Source organism: Brassica oleracea, chromosome C1 (assembly GCF_000695525.1).
Source record: "Brassica oleracea var. oleracea cultivar TO1000 chromosome C1, BOL, whole genome shotgun sequence".
NCBI lineage: Eukaryota > Viridiplantae > Streptophyta > Magnoliopsida > Brassicales > Brassicaceae > Brassica > Brassica oleracea.
In genome coordinates, this window is record NC_027748.1 from 5,825,205 (window position 1) to 5,844,976 (window position 19,772).

The 19,772-nt window shown below is 34.4% G+C and overlaps 3 protein-coding genes across 8 annotated transcripts; 1 reads left to right on the forward strand and 2 right to left on the reverse strand.

Moving 5' to 3' along the window:
• Window positions 1–2,973: 2,973 nt before the first annotated feature.
• Window positions 2,974–5,517, reverse strand: LOC106323315 (GDSL esterase/lipase At4g28780). The gene is made up of 5 exons (XM_013761461.1): window positions 5,208–5,517; window positions 4,995–5,122; window positions 3,862–4,101; window positions 3,521–3,776; window positions 2,974–3,319 (listed from the first exon to the last, which is right to left on the reverse strand). The coding sequence occupies exons 1-5, from the start codon at window positions 5,434–5,436 to the stop codon at window positions 3,087–3,089; spliced, it is 1,086 nt and encodes a 361-aa protein (XP_013616915.1). The 5' UTR covers window positions 5,437–5,517; the 3' UTR covers window positions 2,974–3,086.
• Window positions 5,518–9,784: 4,267 nt separating this feature from the next.
• On the forward strand, window positions 9,785–11,581 carry LOC106305028 (tetraspanin-20). Its single transcript, XM_013741410.1, has 6 exons — window positions 9,785–10,274; window positions 10,535–10,634; window positions 10,723–10,803; window positions 10,886–10,990; window positions 11,073–11,261; window positions 11,345–11,581. The coding sequence occupies exons 1-6, from the start codon at window positions 9,967–9,969 to the stop codon at window positions 11,384–11,386; spliced, it is 825 nt and encodes a 274-aa protein (XP_013596864.1). The 5' UTR covers window positions 9,785–9,966; the 3' UTR covers window positions 11,387–11,581.
• On the reverse strand, window positions 11,546–15,719 carry LOC106304987. Of its 6 annotated transcripts, none has more exons than XM_013741393.1 (7): window positions 15,462–15,719; window positions 14,964–15,007; window positions 14,458–14,605; window positions 14,240–14,319; window positions 12,635–14,173; window positions 12,417–12,546; window positions 11,546–12,338 (listed from the first exon to the last, which is right to left on the reverse strand). In XM_013741393.1, exons 3-7 carry the CDS (start codon window positions 14,594–14,596, stop codon window positions 11,701–11,703), a joined length of 2,526 nt encoding a protein of 841 aa, XP_013596847.1. In that variant the 5' UTR covers window positions 14,597–14,605; window positions 14,964–15,007; window positions 15,462–15,719; the 3' UTR covers window positions 11,546–11,700. The 6 variants fall into 6 exon arrangements, with proteins under 6 accessions (XP_013596847.1, XP_013596842.1, XP_013596828.1 ...); XM_013741388.1 differs by having other exon boundaries at window positions 14,964–15,013; XM_013741374.1 differs by lacking the exon at window positions 14,964–15,007.
• Between the last annotated feature and the right edge of the window lie 4,053 nt (window positions 15,720–19,772).

Below are 19,772 nucleotides of genomic sequence, written 5' to 3' on the forward strand. Positions count from 1 at the left end.
ATTTATATATATACTTTCTAAAAAACTAATTGTTAATTTATTTTTTCCAACAGCAAAAATATAATTGGGCCTTGGGGATCACTGAGAGGGTGAGGAAGAAGTTTAATTCTATTAATTAATTATATATATTTTCATTTTTTTTCATGATTTATATATATACTTTTAAATATATTTTTGCATTCTGTAAAATAATAAAAACGAAGTAAATTCGTAGCCAATGTACGACCTCTTTACGTGGAAACCTTACGAGGAAATGACGAGAAAAATTTAACGAGTATTTTACGAGGAATCATTTACGAGGAAATAACGAGGAAAAGTTTACGACCATTTTACGAGGAAATCATTTTGTGGTTGTTACGTGTATTTTGCGAGGAAACTTTTTCAAGGTATTTACGTGTAGGTTACGAGGAACTATTTTCGAGGTATTTACGAGGAATTATAGCGACGTCCTTACGTGGAATATTGACGTGGTCTTTACGACGAATCGTCCTACTTCGTCTCTACGACGAAATATATTCTTCGCTAAGTTACGACGAATTAGCGAGGAAATATGTGTTACGACAGACGTGTAACGAGGAAACGCGTTTCCTCGCTAATTCGTCGTTAAGCCTCTTTTACGACGAATTAGCGAGGAAAACCGCCCTCGTTAAGATTATGTTTTCTTGTAGTGTCTGGCTTGGTGGCCGGCGGCGCCTCCGCCGTTCGGTCGCCCCCTTGCTCTGCTCTTGTCTTCGCCTCTTCCCTGTCTGATAGGCGTTCTCTCAATCCCTCTTTGCTAAGCACTTGTGGATTTGCGTCGGGTTGCGATCGGATTCGGCGTATCTAATCGGACATCGTGTGTGTACTCGCCGTCTCTGCAGTGTCGGCGAGGCTATGGAAGACCATTTGGCCTCAGGAAGCGTCGATCCAGTGGTAGATCTGGAGTTAGGTCAGACTGGATCTGGGTCAGTTTCAGTCGCGGAGGTTCGCCGGAGCTGCAGTGTGTCGCTGTCGTTGCCTCTCTTGCTTGTACCTTCTCCTCTTGTCTCCATCTCTCCCTTCTTTGTTCGCTCGGTTAGAACTTTCCCTTCTCAATCCTCTTCAGATTTGAGATGAAAAGGCGACATGAGACTGTCGTTGGGGACTTCTATTTGGTCTATTTCCCGTAGCATCAACCATGGCGGTTATTACTGTCGCCTGTTGATCGGAGTTGATTCACCTTTGACTCCCCTGTTCTTCTCTGTTCCAGAAGGAGACTCGCCGTAGTTGTACTCTGCCTCCGCCTTGTTCTGATGCCGGAAATCTTTTGAGTCTTCTGGCTGTGGGAAGGGACCGGTGTCGAGTGCCTTATATCGCCGCTTGCTTCCCCTTGCGTTACATACCCCGTTCGTTAACTGCTGGCATCTATTCTCGGTTGAGGGTTCCCAGGTAACAGCTATGTCGATCTCTGGAGGTGCTTCGGCGTCTAGAGTGGACCCCTTTGGGCGATAGTCGGACCGGGTCTTGGTCAACCCCGCTTCGCCTGCTTGTCCTTTCGGGTCGCCTTCGGGACAATCTTCCGCGCCTAGGATTGTTCTCCGGTCGATTGCCTCCAATGATTATTGCGCTTGCTCAGGCTAGGGATGCAAGACTCCGCCTTTGGTCTACCGGAACTGTAATTGATGCTTTAGGAATTAGTTAGTCAAGCTTTAATCAATCCTTGCAGGGTAGATTAAACCTTCATTGTTTGTGGTTGTCTTTTTTATCTTTTTTTGGGGGCTTGCACAGACTCATGCTTTCATTAGCTTTCTTAGATCCAAGGGTTTTGATCACTCAAAGTCAATTGCATCTCTTTGTATCATTATTCTCATAATGAAATTCACATACTTATCAAAAAAAAAAAAATAAATGTCCAAATACCTTACCAACAAGTGAGAAAATTAAGAGGGTGGCAAATTAGGTGTGTGTAGTGTATGATGCCGCTTTTGCCCCTAGTTCTTGCTGGAAGGAGATGGAAGTTTGGGTTTTGCCACATATTATTATCTGGACGCATAAAGAACACATGGTCTTGCGTCACATGATAGTTGCACAACTTACAGTTCTGGTCTACTTGAAAACCCTCATTGGCTGAAAATCTCGGCCACAAATTTTTAAAATTTTCCTTTGGTCTAGTGGTAAAATCTTGTTAGATTCGGGTTTATTATGGGCTTCCAACTTCAAACCAATTGGTGATTAGTGGATTGGCCATAACCCTTTATATATTATTTAATGTCTCTTAGAATTCCCGATGTGAGATATATATCCCTAATACCCCTCCTCGAGATGATGGCTCTTATCGGTCAGAAATTTCAGAACTTTAGGATATTTATACTCGGTCGAGCGAGTTTAACACAACCTTTATACCCGGTTGGAAGGATTAATCACGACCTTTATACCCGGTCAGAAGGGTTAATTTTAACTTTAATTAGGAGTTTAGGGTATTTAGGATCTGAGCTCTGATATCATTTTGGATTCAGGTTTAATTATGGGTTTCTAACTTAAAACCAATTGGTAATGAATGGATTGACCCTAACCCTTTATATAGTAGTAGGTTAATTCTTATATTTCCGATATGAGATGTTTCTCATCAATAAATCTCAAGGTTACTAACTTCTCTGGTCCCTAACCTAGATTCGAATCTCAGAAAAGTGGCTTTTTAAAAAAAAATTGCTTCCAGTCTTAGATTTCCTAGGACCGGCACTGATTGAATCATTAAGTCTTTTGTTGGGTTGGAGTAGCAATCACAATATAGGCATGTGTCTAACAGTCTAAATATGCATTTTTCAACACAATCATATGGCCCAGAGAACTTTCTACGGAATGCATTTTGATTCCTCCACGTTAGTGCTGTCACATTAAACCTGTCATAGACAACATCTCCAGTATATACACCATTGTTTGGCATAAGCATGCATGGTCACAGATTCTAAATCTTCTTTTGACATAATCTTTATTATATATATGAAAATTTGGAAATTAATAAACAACACAAATGATAAGTAGTAAACAAATATCAAATAGATATATTTAAATTACACTTGCAAATTGGACATCGTGTGTCACGTATACTGAAAAGATTGCTTCCTTGATTATACTCTGGAATCTAACGCCATGATGGTGCTAAGGTTCATGGGGTTCATGTACTCAACCGAACCAGTCATGATCTGTTGGACGATGAGTCGGGTAGCTTTCTCAGTCGGATGGAAAGGGTCCCAAAATGCATAGGCGTTACGGTCTGGACATAAGCTTGACAACGGGGTGCAAACACCTTGCCCGTTGTATGCTCCTTGTCCACAACACGCTACCTTGGACGTCACGAAACCTATGAAATTTTGATCAAATTAGGTCAGAAAAATCATTCTTGGCCATTAACAAAAACAACAATGGCATAACATATAAACTTGCAGAATAGCACAATGATAAAAAAAAAATTTTAAACACTCAATGATGAATATAAGTCGTCATTTCATTAGTAACAATGTCATACGGTTACTAATTTCAAAACAATTGTAGGAGTACTCACCAAATCTCTGGGGATTGTTTATGAAATCTGCATTCATATTGAACGCATTAGCCCCAATGAAAACATCAGAACCGACTTCACGGTTAAGTCCTTGAAGCATTTGATCCAAAAGCGGATTAAATATGGCTGCAGCTTGTTGGGCCTCGGGTGCACATTCTCCGTTTGCGCTTCCGGATGAAGCAAGCTCGGCCGGTACGCAACCCAAGGGTCCGGTTCCCGTAACCATGACCCTCCTTGTTCCCAACTCATACAGTCTCTGTATCACCAAACAAGAGTCAAAAGCATAAGAATATACAATGATACCCTAAGACTAGCGTGCAACCCAAGAAATATATGTATACCATTAGTATTTTCTTGTATTCGGAGATTAGAAGCTGGCTAAATTCGCTGAGAGAAGACTGACGACCTCTAGCAGAGAGTGGCAAGAAGTAGTTGTTGACGAAATCGTTTCCGCCAAGAGTCATGAGGACAAGAGCTCCGTTTACAAGCTGTTGTGTTTTGTCTGAACCTATAATCTCACTCACTCTCTCTTGATACTCTTGAAACAGCTCGAATTGTCTACCGATCCTTAGTATGTTCAACTACATTATTTATTCACAACAAGAAAAAAAATATTAGATTTGGTCAAAATATAGGGTTCTTCTTTTATTGGTCTCAAAGGAAAACAAAGTAAGCATTTTAACTCTAAAATGTATATTTAGAAGAAAGAAAATGAAAGCTCAGTTTTGGAGTTTAATGTTTTCTTGGATGCAACTCGAGTTTAATGTTTCTAAGATCGAAAAGGACTAAAACCGGTTTAGTTCAAAGGAAAAAAAAAACTATAATCGGAATAATGAATTTCATGATCAAATTGGTCAGAGGAAATGTCAATTTTTGGTTATTAAACATAATCAAAACTATAGGAGACCTGACTATATAAATGTATGTTTCAGTTGAAAGAAAATTATTTTAATTTTAATTCTCTACATTTACATTTTAATCGAATCTAATAATGCTTGAACAAAATTAATCATATTTCATATTAAATTTTTAGTTAGTGGAAAAACTATTCAGCTAGTACCATCATGTAATAATGCTATGAAACCGAGTTTTGTCTTCAGCCCATAATATGTACTTTAGTTAAAATGAAATTAAGAGATTATATTTCGATAGAATAATGTGATAGATGACTCAAAAATGTCCCTTTTGGTTATTAAACATAAGCAGAACTGTAGGAGATCTGAATATCTGAATATATTTTTAATTGGAAAGGAACTATTATCTTTTCATTCTCTACATTCCTCATGTATTCATATCTTTAATAATGTTTGAACAAAATTAATCATATTTGGATCTTTATTTTTCAGGAAAAGTATCAGCTAATACCAGCATGAAATAATACTATGAAAATGAGTTTTGTCTTCATCTCATAATACTTCTTTTAAAAATGAAATTAAGAGATTATTTCGATAGAATAATGTGATAGATGACTTACAAACTGAACACCGGTGTCGTTAAGAATTCCGATCCCGGCAGAGGCAAAATTAGCTCCGATCAATAATTTCTCTCCTGTGAGCTCGGGGCTAAGGATTGGTAATGTTGGCTCAGATCCAATTTGTTCACCTAAACCCCAGGCAAAAATCACTCTTAATAGCTCTAAAATATTGAAATAAAAATGAAAATGAAGTAAATAAAAATGGCTTCATACTGATGATGTCAGGGAGGTTTAAGCCGTTGGAGAAACGACCCGTAGGACGACCGGTCGGATAATCGATTCCATAAGGCGGAGAATCCGCACGAGCGGTGGTGACTAAGTAATTGTTATTACCACTGTCCACGAGTGAGTCGCCAAAGACGAAGAACGCTCGTGCCGCATTTGTTTGTTGCGGCATAAGAAATAACGTTACGCATAACGATGTTAGGAGAAGTGTGGACATGATGTAAACGCGAACGTCTTTGGTGTTACTTTGTAGTTTGTAATATATGAAAAGTTTAAAAGATGATTAGTCTCTTCGTTTGTTATATACAACGGAAAATCGTTTTAATGGTTAACTTTTTTTGGTGTATGTAATAAATGTTATGTTGTTGTCGGTTGATCTACTTAGGAGAAAACAAAGCTGTTCTAATTAAAGAGATACATGTGAAATGCAAAATTAAATCAATATAGGTAAGAACAGTATGTGGATTTAAGTTCGAATCCAGTACTTTCGATGAGAGGGAGATGAATCATGTTCTATTGGAACCACATATGTTATGAAATATTGATCTTGAGTTATATGAAAATATGTTATGGTTTTGAAGATAACGCTATTTTAACGTTTTACCTTGAAAGTGAACCAAACAAAACGTATATATATGGGTATGCCAACACAAAGTACACCTTATAAGGTGGTGTTCGCCGTGTTATATTAGTCTTGTTTCTAAATATGTGAATTGTTATAGCCAACAAGTTTATATGAATGGTAAAGCCACAAATATTTAGTTATAATATTGACCAATCAAACACTTATTTTAGACCTAACCAGAACTGAAGTCCGATCAAACCAAAAACATAGCTAGGTCCAAGATAATAAATGATTAGCTGGCAACAAAAGTATCCGACCACAGATTTCAATATTGGAATATTTATAACGTTATAAATAAAGGATATAATTGTTCAACAAAGCAAATATTATATTATCCATATATATACACTTCTTTTTAATCCATACATACACGGTATTTTACATTATTAAGCCTACTGGATTGCACTATATCCTTACAAAATAAAATAGATAACTGATTTCTTGAAAAGGACTATGTCTTACATTTTATTACTTTTAGCTATGTATAGTCCATGATTTTTTTTCTTTCAAAATGAGGCATGATTAATACGTGCATGTAGCTATTGTTTTAATCTGTTCAGAATATCCACGTCAGTGTAACTTGAAATCTATCGTGGATCCAAATATCTCTTCATGTGAGGTAGATATCAGGAATACATGTATAATTATAATCGTATAACATTTGGTTTGGAGCTATATAAACGTAAATAAAGGAAACGACAAAAAAAAAACAATAGCACATGTCGAAATGACATGTATCTGAATATGGTTTATGGAAGAAGTGTCTTTAGTCAAGAGGTTAAAATGTCCATTTCTGCGGGTTTTTTTTTGCAAGAATTCGATTCTACTAAATCATGTTTCTTCATGTTGTACAAAAAGAAGTTTAGCGCAGGAAAAATGGACAATCCAAGAGAGCTAAGTGGTCGGATTAAATGCCAGTTTGCAAAACATAACATTTGGTATAATCAAAATCAGTAAATAAAAAGAGTGAGAGAGAAAGAGGAAAGACTTCGTGACAAAAAAAAAGAGAAAGAGGAAAGACTAAAAGGGCGTATGTTGGTTACAAGTAGTTGGCTATCTTTTTCAGTCATCTACATTCACATGCACACTTAACTCCTGTCATTATCATCATTACCGTTATCATCGCAATACAATCATGTACCGTTTGCTTTTGCATCACTTGAATCTAAACCTTAGTGGGGAGGAACTTTGAACTACGGAAGAGGCAAGAGGAAGTCTCTCCATAGTGAGCTTAATGACCGTAGCCCAATTACTAATAGGCCGAGTTACTATAGCCCATTGAGTTTGCTCGGCCTCACTACCTTCATCAATTTCAGCTTCGAACCTCACGTCTGACATTAGTCGGATTCCTCCCGGTAATCTCGAACCTTTCTCACCCGGGATTAACTTACATTTCTAATGTTTTTCTGACAATTTATAATTTTATATTCGGATGATTGCTTTATGTTTAGATAAACAATAATTGATATTTTAGTTAAGAAATAAATATTCGGTTAATACGTGTGTAAAAGTCTTAAATATTTCCATAAGTAGTACTCCAATGAAACAATCAAACAAGTAATAAAATGAGAATATAAGTTTTCGATAGAGTGTCCACGTAAGCGAAAATAATCGGTCAATAAAAAATTATATTTTTGTCATGTCACCTTCTCTTTGTTTTTACAAAATGATCATTTAACTTTGTATTTAAACAATTATAACCGAATTTTTTTTTTTAGTGAAAATATATTATTTATATAAATATAATTATATTTTTTATTTACATAATAGTTTGTAAAGAAATATTTAGTGTCAATAATATCATAATTTTATAAAATACTAAAATAAATTGGGTTGGTTTTCAACTTTCACAAATAAAAACTATTATTTGTAAACTTAGAAAAGAATATATCAAAAATATTTTTTTTAGGAGAGAAAATATAAAAATACATCGGAGACAAATTCATCTCTATTATGAAATTCTTCTATTTTAGAGAAAAAAATAGAGGAATACATTGGAGATGGTTTAAGGCTTACCGACGTAAATGATCGACGAGATTTCAGCTTTTCTAATTCTGACTATTCTAATGTTTCAATATAATTTGAATATTTCATTTGTTTTATAATATAATGGTTTAAAAGTATTTTTCATTTCACTATATAAATTGTTTTTATATTTCAATGTAACTTTATATTTATTGGATATTGTGTGGTCAATTAAATTATGTAAATTACTGTGTAATTAATTAAATATATATATTAAATGACAGTTTTTTAAAGTAATAACTTTTAAATATTACAGACTTTAATTAAAATTGATTACATTTTGAAACAGATAGAATAATCTATAAACTAACTCTATATAGATATGAGAACAAAATTGTAAAGTGGTCTCACCTTGAATTTCTCCCATTCTGTGTATTCCTAATTGGAAGAAGATAATCTACATCTAATATTATGCTACTCTCAGTATATTAGAAATAGTCGAACCGTAAACCAATTAAAGATGATGTAAGGAAGAAACAAAGATGTATTTCCAGTTATCACAAATATAGAATCAATTGACAACAACTTAATTATGTCCAGCGTAGTACAATAGAGAAGAGTTTTCATACCTTCTAATATTATAATATCTCACTATATTAGTGGCTAAATCAGTTTTTTCTAGCACAAATACTCATCTTATTCTTGGAGTTTAAGCTTTTCTATCTGAAAATATTGGTAGTTTGATCCAAAAAAAAACGGTCGAACTGTACATTTAATTGGAGAAAGAAAACAAACAAAAATCAACCGAAGACTTTTAAGGTATATGAAACAAAAATTAGAAATAGCAATTTTCTCCAATTAAAGAACAAGACAATAAAATTGTAAAAATACAAAATAAAACAAAAAATATACACATAAAGAAAGATTTAGTAAAGTAAAATCATAATATAATTTCCATAATTGATAGTGCTCAATTACACTAAAAAGTCTAAATTTACAACATACACAGTTTTATTTATATCTTTAAACATATTATCTAATTAAAAATATTCTAAAAAAAAATGCCAGCATGAAAAGTTAGAAAATATACGATAAAATATAATACATAACGTTAAAAATACATTATCACTGATCACTAAAAAATTATGTTAGTAGTAATAAAAATGAAATGACAACATATTTATTAAAACCATAAAACGGCACGCAACAAAGTGTTATTTAATATACAAACTACAAATTAATATGCTCAACGCAAACACACATAAAAATGAGACATCATATTTGGATATATTTAAATAAATAATTTTAAATATATTATATTCTTGATAATTTTAAAATTACTTAAAAGGAAACTAAACTATTAAAAAATAATATACAAATAAAATTAAAACAATATTTTGTAACGTCAAAATAATAAATTAATAAAAAATATATTATGTTAATAAAATAGATTTTAGATTTTAAAGACTTCTAATTCATGTAATATTACAAAATTCAAAAAAAAAATATTACAATTAATATTTTACCTTTAGATATATTAAAATAATATTTTAGATCGATATTCATTTGTCATTTTTCAACTATTACACGTAAAAAAATATTATTAAGTACGTTTTTAAAAAAAAAAGAGTTTTATATTTTAAATAGGTTATTGGAGTATTTTTTATTTTCGTGAATTTATTCGAGATGAGATTCTTATCTTTTAAATTAAGATAATTTATGTTCTATACACAATTATTTTTCTACATAATATTTTATTAGTTAATTGTGTTACATATAACAGAAATACCTACTTCAAACTAAAAATATAAAAAAAAATCAAATTTAAAAATTAGTTATATATAATATAATATACAGAAATTCACGTACAAATAAATGATAAATATACGCGCGGAGAATGATCTAGTAAGGGATAATGAGAATTGATAAAATAATACGAAGGCGACACTATATAATTTAATCAGTTATCTTAAACAAACAAATAATACGACCATTATAATTAGCAAAGCTTCGGATCCTATCCGACAAAACAGCCTTATACTCTTTTTTTTCTTCCGCCAGCAAATCATAACAAAAAGCTTGGTTGTCATTGAGATCGATCATCAGAATTTTCCTTCTGCTTTTTCATCTGTCTCTCCGATATTCATCGAGTAAAAGATGCGACACAACTGCTGCCATCTCTCCTTCGCTTCCGTCCTCAAGATCCTCAATTTCCTCCAAGCCTTCATCGGCATCTCCATCATCATCTACTCCATATGGATGCTCGATCAATACAATCGCCACGTCCCCGTCGAGCCTCCTCCTCCTTCTCAGCCTCCCACGGCTTCTTCTCCCGACTCTTCTTATCTCTTCTCTAGCTCACGAATCGAGATCAACAGCGTCTCTGACTCCTTAGAGAAACCCATCGGTCTCGTTCTCGGAGATTCGGGTTTCAACCTCCGTTCTCTAGATCTTCCTGCTCCATGGTACTCTCTTTTCCAATAAAAGTTTCCATTTTTATGGTTTTTTGGATACTTCTAGCTCAGTTTTGTGATTAGTCAATTTTGAATTTTGATTTGACTGTGAATCTTCTTGTTCGTTTGCGTTTTTGATAGAAAGCAAATGATAAAGGTCAAAGCTTTGAATGCATGATGATGATGTGTGTTTGGTATGAAAGCAGTTTAATGCTTAAAGGAATTTTCCAATGAATCGATTTGGTTTGGTTTTGTTTTTGAATTCAATGCAGGTTCATCTACTGTTTCATGGCGATTGGGATTTTGGTCTGCATTGTCACTATCATTGGTTTCATTGCAGCTGAAGCTATCAATGGCTGCTGCTTGTGTTTCGTATCCTTGTCTATTAATACATATTGATTTGCTTCTTATTCAGTAATGTGAAGATTATTAGCAAGTTTAATCCTTGACATGTCTTTAGTATTCAATCCTCAAAACTCTTGTCATCATACTTGAAGCAGCTCTCGTTGGATTCATAGCGATTGATCGTCACTGGGAGAAGGTGAGTTTCACTTCTTCACATTTGAAATCTTGTATCTTGCGTTGTGATGTAGTAAAACAGTCTAGAGACGTGTCTCTTTTAGGATCTTCCTTATGATCCAACTGGAGAACTCACTAGCCTTCGAGCTTTCATTGAAGCAAACATCGATATTTGCAAATGGGTTGGGGTTGGTGTGGTAGCTATCCAGGTAACTAACTCTAGCTCAGTTCTTACCTTTTTCCAAATTTGAGTTATGTCATGCTTCTCTCCTTTTGTTTTCGGTGTTTCAGCTACTGTCTTTGCTACTGGCTATGGTTCTGAGAGCTATGGTTTCTCCCAGACAATCAGACCTTGACGATGAAGATGATTATGAGAATCCGATTAATAGAGCACGTGAGAATCTTCTTGCTCCACAGGCTAACCAGACATCTTCTGGTTCAAGCAATATTGACAACTGGAGGTCCAGAATCAGAGAGAAGGTAAAAAAAAAAAAAAGTTAATCTCCTGAACTTAGTACGTGAGATTTAAGCTTTGTGATTGATTGTCTTTTATTCTTCTGCAGTACGGTCTCAACAACGGTCAGAGCCAGAGTCCCTCAGTTTAATTCAAAAGACTTGAGTTCCTGTTTCGTTTTGTTCCTCTCTTGCTGCGGTTGTTACTTTCGAGTGCGCATAAGTATTACACAACTGTCATTGTTTGATGTTTAGATTGGAACATTGGTTTCTCTTTCGTGTGTGCGCACAAAAGCGTAACGAGATTTGTGTTTAAAATGGGATCAAGTGATTATTAGTCTGCTTTAGCATTTAGTTCTCTCTCAAATCATTACAAAAAAAAATGGACACAAATCTTCCCATAAGACAAAACTACACTTATCTTACATTTTTATTCAATGTAGTAGTTACTTGTTCTCCTCTCCTCTCATTGTGTAAAATCTAGAACGGCTTCCTCTACGAGCTCCTGCAACAATGCCTTTTCAATACCAATCCCAAGGTCGTTTATTTCACCTTGAAAGCTATTCATCCATCTCCTCCCAACGATCTCCTCCTTCACTAGACTCTCTGCAGCCACACTGTTTGCGTCCATGTCCTCTACATACTCATCTGAAAGCCAGTCCTTTACCTGGGACCAGACATGCTCCACCAAGTCTAAAGGCGGAGAATCTTTGCCCATGCGTGTAGTCGTTGTTTCTGAAACCATGGAGTTAATGCAGTCGAAAATGAGCTTACGAGTTGACCTGTGTTGTCTGCGTTTTCCTTCGTTAACGAACTCCTTGATGTTGTTGTTATCTAGGTTGGTGTATTTCTCTCTGAGTGAAGGGTCTAATGGGCTGTTTGGCATAACCGTGTCATGAGAGAGGGTGCAACCCTTGCTGAAACCAGCAGCTGTCAATATTGTTTCTATGAATAAGAACCAGTCTTCATCCTCATGGACTCCTCTCATTGCGGGTTTAGATATGTTGTCAGTGCAAGAGTCATCATCCCATGAGAGAATCCGAGAAATTGATCCGATTGGTGGTGATTTGTCAATTAGATTAGACTTAAGAGACATTTCCTCTCCTGTTGAGAATGCAAGCGTAAGAGGAGAGGTGAGTAACAAACTCTCTGAAAGAAAGGCTAAGCAACCAGAGAACTTACCTAGCTTGCTTGACGTGGAACATTCTGGATCCTCTTCAAATGGAGGAAACAAAACCGAAACTGGACTTGGTTCGTCCTGTTTCTCACTTGTATTCCCAGCTTCTAGGGGCCTAGGTGTAGTCAGTTCCTCCTGCAAACAAATCAAAATGGCTGCTGATTTAACCATGAATGTCCACAATCACCAATGGCTCTTCGAGGTTAAAGAACTGGTGAAATACCTCGCCTGGGATTATGCTTTGCTGTTGTAATGCACGAGGAGGGAGACATTCTTCGCTGGGAAGTGTCACTGAAGAAGGCGTTGCATCTCTCTTCTCCTTGCTTGCTTTCTTATTCTTGAATGAGAACAAGTTAGAAACTTTCCAAGACGACTTCAAGCTTCCCGTATCAGTGAGCTCTTGTGGAAGCTGTGCTTTGGAAGCGTCAGAGACTGATTTTGACCTTGCAAGGACATTCAGAGAATCACTACCCATTTCCACTTGATTCAGATGAGTGTTTATACACGATGTTGACACCCTTGTCTCCGGTACTATCTCATCACTATCTCCGTAGGATCCAGTAGTCACTTTGGTCTCTGAGAGTGCAAGCATTTCCCCCAAGGTGCTGGAGCTTCTCGGTACGTGTTTATGCGGCTGAGTGCTGCCTCTGGTTACTGACATCAACGCCCATCTTTCAGAAAGTCGCTTCTTAGCCTCTCTGCAGACAGATGACTCCGGAGAAAATGAAGCTCGGCTGAAAGAGGAAGGAGAGAAAGGACTTTCAAACCTGTTAGCACAGTCCCATGGTGACATGATCTCGGAATCACTAAGGTTACCCACTGGATCTTCGTTATCAGATTTGTTAAAGGAGCTGTCATCACCAATATAACCATTAGACAAGACAGATGAGCACTGAGTCTCATTCCTGCGGTGGTGACACATCAGATTCTCACGCACTTGTTGCATTATCTCCTTTGCCACTTCTTTAGACTGATCAACATCATCAAAATAGCCTTCACTAGGTACACCTCTCGGAGTGGATGGGGATGATGAAACACCTTTCGTATCTAGAGTCTTCCCTGGACTAGGCTTCAAGACAACAATACGTGTTGGCTGTTGTACAGTTCTTTCCTCGTTTCCACGGTTTCCCCATCCACTTGATGAAGAAGCCACTTTCTTAACCTGCTTGTTCTTCCTCCCTTGAACCACAAATCTCTCAGTCTCAACAGCCTTTGAAGGTCTCAACACTGTGATGCGTTTCGCCTCTGACTGATGAGTAGGAACAGTTTGCTGAGAGAAAGAATTTGATTCCTGGAGCAACTTAACAAACAAATCCTTGTTGGAGCTCAAAACTTCGAGAGCCTCTTGGAACTCTTTGGATTGGTGAAGACTGTCATCAGTAACAAGTCGTTTCGCATCTGCAAACTTTTGACGAACGAGTTTCTCTGTTGCGCTTTCATCATATCTTCCTTTTCTAGGCGAGCTATCCCTTGAAGAGCTCACCTTCTGAGGCAACTGCCACGTTTCATACACATCTTTATATTCTCTGCTGAGCTCCTGATACTTTTGGATCTCATCATCCATAGAAGATTGTGAATAGCCTCTGGATTTGCTTCGCTGTGTAGCGGTCTGGGGAAGCGTCTCCAAACCCATTAACTTCGCAACCACGTTAGTAGGGCTCTGCTTAGGTTCGACCTCTTTTGACATTTCTCGAGCAATGAGTTTCTTCATAGGTGTACCACTTGCTTTGCTAGAAGCAGTTCTCCTTAAATCAGACATAATCTGTGCAAACAAGAAACATCAAGTGGTGCCAATAAGGACAATGACAATGTTTCAACCAAATATTACCAATTCAGGTTCTGAGTGGCCTTTATAGGAGGGGATTGGCATTCGAGAGACATCAGATCGGCTCCTTGACAGAGAGGATCCTGCCAACAAACTACCTCGTGTCAATAACACACAAGTGAATACAAAACTCAAACAGAGATATAGTTATATTAGTCCTTGAGTTGAAAATAACTTTTGACAAGTGAAGAAACTAGTCGCAGAGGGAGTTCAGTCATTACCATCACGATGAGGTTTATCTGTAAGCATCTTGTTCCCGTTAACAGCTGTTCCGAGATCAAATAGGTTAACCATCCTCCCTAAGCATCCAGGAACTGGACTTTCAATCTTTTGAACCTTTCTGCCTCGGAGCTCATTCATTTTTGGTCCCTGCAGTTTCACAGCTTATATAAGGTTGCTATTGGTGCTTGGAAGCAAAAGAAAATGAAATGAAAGGCAATAATGGTTGCTGGAGGAGAAAATGCAAGATTGTCTAAAACCTAAAAGATCCAGGAGAAGGGAGGAGGAGAGTTTAGAAGAAGAAGAGAGGACTTTCTTCTAGCAGCAAAAAAAAAAAAGAAGAAGAATAGGCCAAAGCATAACAAAACAAGAGTTTGGTAAGAAGGAAGAATAAGATTCTGTAATCCAAAGGGACACTTCATAGAGTATATACAAAAAGGAAAGAAGAGCCAATTTACCATTTTCACATGACCTATCACAATCAAAAGACAGTCACTTTTGTACTCACCCTTTTGTGATCAATTTCAGAAGGAAACTGAGTCCTCAGGCACACTGGATCTGAAATTAACCAGATTGCAGCAAATCAGCGGTAGATCATAGAACTCTCTAGTAATCTCTATGAACTCTCATACCATATAGATATATAGACACTCAAAATGTGACCCACCCCAGAAAGAAGTCACAAGCATTAATAAATGCGACAACTTTTATAACAAACAGGAGATGAGTAAAAAAAAAAAAAACAATCAGAAAAATTGGAAAGACAAAAAAAAAACTGTAATTTTTCGATGCAGGAAACAGACAAGAGAGAGGAAGAAGAAGAAGAAGAAGCTAATCGGTGCAGAGAGAAGAGTAAAAAGGTAAAGATCAGAAGAATCTATTCCTAGTAAGAAGAGATCAAAGGCAAACAAGAAAAAAAAATGTGAAAAAAGGCGAAAGCTTTAGAAAAGTGGAGATCAGAAGACTCAGATACTTTTTTCAGCACATAGGGGAAGGAAGAGAAGACCTGTACAACTGTTAGGAGGTAGCTGGAGTACGTCAGAAACTCAGCCGTAGAAGATGCCGCCGGAGATTAAAGAAGATGTACCCAAATCTGCTTCTCTCTCTCTAGCAGGTATCTTCCACGCGCTCACCGAGTGGGATAAAGGGCTTTTAATAAAATAGAGTTTCTTTACAGAATATCAAGTACAGACAAAACATATGAAGAGAGAGAGAGGAAGAAAGAAAATGCTGCTCTGTACTACTCCTTCCTCTTTTTCTTGTCTTCTCTCTCTCTTTGCTTTACCAATTTATTTATTTTTCCTCCATTTGTTTATATTGAACTGAGATTTACTGATTATAAAATGCTTAGCACATCGTAATGATTCATTTTAGTTTTTGTAAATGTAATTCTGAAGCTCGGTTAGTTAATTACTCGTTTATAAAAATAAATAGACGGTGCTTGTATAATTCATTTTAGCAAAGGGGGTCAACGTAAGCAGGCAAAATAGTCAACAACTGTTTGTTGTAGTGTGAACCTATTAGAGCATCTGCAAAACACACTCTATAACTTCAAATATAAAGTTTTTTTGCTCTCCGCAAAGGAATTTCAAAACTTCGAATAGTGAAATTCTATATTTGAAGTTTCACTATTCAAAACTTCAAATTTAAAGTTTCATATTTTTATTTGCATTTTGGTCTCTACAATTACATATCACATTTATGATTCATAAATATTTTCTTGTTTATTGTTTTAATCCTTATAAAAATTATATCTCATAAATATTTTAAGTTTTGTTTACAAAATTTAAGCTTATACATAAAATTAAATAAAACTTTAAAATAAGATTTAAAATATTTAAAACTAGATTTAGATAACAAAAAAATACAAAAAAAATTAACAAATAAAACTTTTAAAAAGTTACATGAAGACATAACTATTACACAAATTTAAATATTACAACAACACTAATAGTCGGTAAGTTTGAACCGGAACCTTCAAAATTTCTAAATATTGTCCAATTTTGTTTAAGTAACTGAAGATGGTTGTTGTTGTTGCTCATAATGATGTCTTTTGGTACAATTCTTTTTTGTTTATATTGAATATATTCACAAGTATTAATATCATCGATAAAAGTTAGTCTTTTAGCAATATTTTATGTTTCTCTTTTACGTTCTTGTTCTTATCTAATGTATTTACAATTATTAATATCACCCGATTTTAACAATTTTTTATCTCTAATCTACAGATTAAAAATGAGGATAGCCATTTTTCTTCAAAATGCACTAGTAGATCATATATGCATTACGAAAATCACTTTATGAAATAATATGGTATTATTGAAGTTTAATATTAATTAAGTTATTTTGTTTAAAATTTTATATTATAATATTATATTTTATTAATTAATATTGTTGTAATATGTTTATATGTGCTAGTTATTTACAAAAGTTTTATGAATTCAAATTAGTTATGATAAATATAAGAACCATATTATAAAATACAAAAAAATTAAAGTTTTACTTTTGGAGAAGAACACTTTTAAACTTCAAATATAAAGTTTTAGAAACTTCAAAATAGAGTTCTTTTTTTGGAGATGCTCTTAGTCAACAGCATCAATTCATAACCATCAAAACTATTCACAAGTTTGGTGAAGCAAAAAAAAATGAAATTGAAAAGATATGTTTATACTAAACTTAACCAATAAAACCAAATCAAATTATGATATCTGTATTTTATTTTGTTGCATGGATAGATAGTTCGTCCCAATTTCACATTCACAATGAATGCTTTTGATCAAAATTTGGTATGGCCCAACAACCATATACTTTGCTTGTACTACTTTCACCATCACTATTGATAACATATTGTTTAATGATTCTTCTACGTATATGGAAATATGCTCATATTTATAAAATAACTAGGGGCTGTACTATTGTTTTATTGTCACTTTTTAATAATGTAATTATATAGTCACTTTTATCCATTAGGAACATTATTTGGTATTTTTTATTTTGTTATATAGTAGTACTGATATGTTAATATATTTTGTCTTTGTTTTTTTAATAATATGTTTTGTGTGTATAGTACTTATTAGTAGTGAAGTGAGCTTCTAATGTAAAAATATATTGAATTTCAATAACTTTGCATTTATGCATTTGTTGATTCTAAGATTAACGGTTTCAGCGTCAAAATTGTTTTTTTCTTTTAGAACATTATAACTTTTAAGATGTTTTTTTGTCTTCTTTCCATATTTTGACATTGAGCCGTCAACATCTATATATTTTGTTTACCTTTCTGGTATGTGGTGTTTCTCACCATCACCGAAAAAGATTCACCTCCTGCTCTTGTTCTTTATCGCCTTCTTCGCCTTGAGATTTCTGGTATTTTTGTAGATCGGGATTAGGAGTTCCCAGTTGTGCGGTTGTTTCTCGCGTCGTTTTAGGTTGTTCCAATCTATGTTACATGGAAACGGAAGCAGGTACGTGGAAGCGGAAGAGTAATGAAGCGCAGAAGCGAGGTTTTTTAAAATATTAGGAAGCGGGTACGTGTTGGAAGCGTATATCCATATATATATATAATTTTTTTAAAAAAAAATAGGACTAAAAATTATATGATTTAAATTTGAAATAAAGCATTTATTCATTTATAATAATTTTGAAATGATTTTATATTAAAACTGTAAAAAGACACATAAATTAAGTTTACAAAAAAATATTATATTAATTATTTTTAATACTTCATAAATAATTGACACAATATATTTCAATATGTGCTATATCTTTAATAAAAAATGTTAGTGCATAAAGATAATTTATAGTATTATTTTTAATATTTTTAATATTTGTATATTTATAACTCAATATTCATTACTATTATTTTTTTATTTTATATAGATTAAAACTATGGTTTTATATTTTATTGATATACATTGCATTTTTTTTTAAAACGGAAGCGTGATTCCAAAACGGAAGCGTGATTCCAAAACGGAATCGTAAGCTTCCAACATGTTTTTAAAGTGAATATTTTAGAAACATTTTGGAATCGAGATTCCGAAGCTTCCACAAGGTTCCGATTCCGATTCCGGTTCCGAAGCGGGAAGCGGACGTCCGATGAAGCTTCCGTGCAACGTAGGTTCCAGTCAATATTGGATGTTTCTCTTCTTACTTAGATTTCAGCTGATGTTAGAAACTATATCTCCTTGGGTTGGATCAGAATTTAGCTGTCTTTGATGTTGTATTTCTCGTTGTTGTCTTACCGTCAATAGTCCCTGCTCGTCTTGGTTTTTAAGATCTAGTTTTTGGTGATTTGACTTATGTGCTCTTTTTCATTACTCGAGGACGGCACCGGTATATTTCTGATTTTGTTGGTGCTTGATCAAGCTTCTTTGTGTTTTGGGGATTACTTTGTTTCGATTGTATCTTTCTATCCTTTTTTATTTCTACTTGTTCTGGCCAAGATATTCTACGGTACTTCTTTGTGTAAGGTAAGTTAGTCTTCGGTCTTGATCTCTTTCCAGGTCCAGACTTTTATTGAGTTAGTATTACTAAGTCATTTTGTTTTTCTCAATGATTGTGGATATTTTAGGTTTAAATTTGGTTATTTGTGATTTTAATAGTTTAATAAAAATATAGTTTGTAAATAAAATAATATAAAATAGTAAAAATAATAAACTCGTGAAAGTTTATGATCTACTTTCAGTTGTGAATAAATTAAACATTGAAAATATATTTATATTATTTTATTTATTTCTTGAATTTTAGTGACCAGTTGAAATGATGGTTAGTGTGAAAAGAATTAGATAGTGCACAATTAGAAAATGATGAACTAAATTGTAATAATATAAAAACAGAAAGATCTAAAATAGGAAAAAAAATATGAGGACATGTGTCGAATAATGCTCATGCTATTTGTCAGAATAGAGAAAAAATCAACTTTATATAGATTACTAGGGTCGGCCCGCCCTATGGGCGGGATATTAGTTAATTTGATATTCACTAAATGTTCGAGTTGAAATTTGTTTTAAGATTCAAAAATTTGGTTATCTGTTATGTGTTACTTATTAGTATGCGGTGGTATAGTTGTTTTTCGATTATTATTGCTTTGGTATTGTATCAAATTAACTAATTGTCCAACTCATAATTATAGATGTAGAAATGTGAATTTGTGATAAAGTTTGATGACAATATTGTTTTTTCTTTTTAATTCTTATTCATAGTGGAGTGTGCATGTGTCAGAAAGAGACCTATAACAACTTTTATGTTTTTGCGTATGGATTTTAAATATATATTATTTTGTATAATGCATACTTGCTCTACAACATTTGCTTGTAAAATA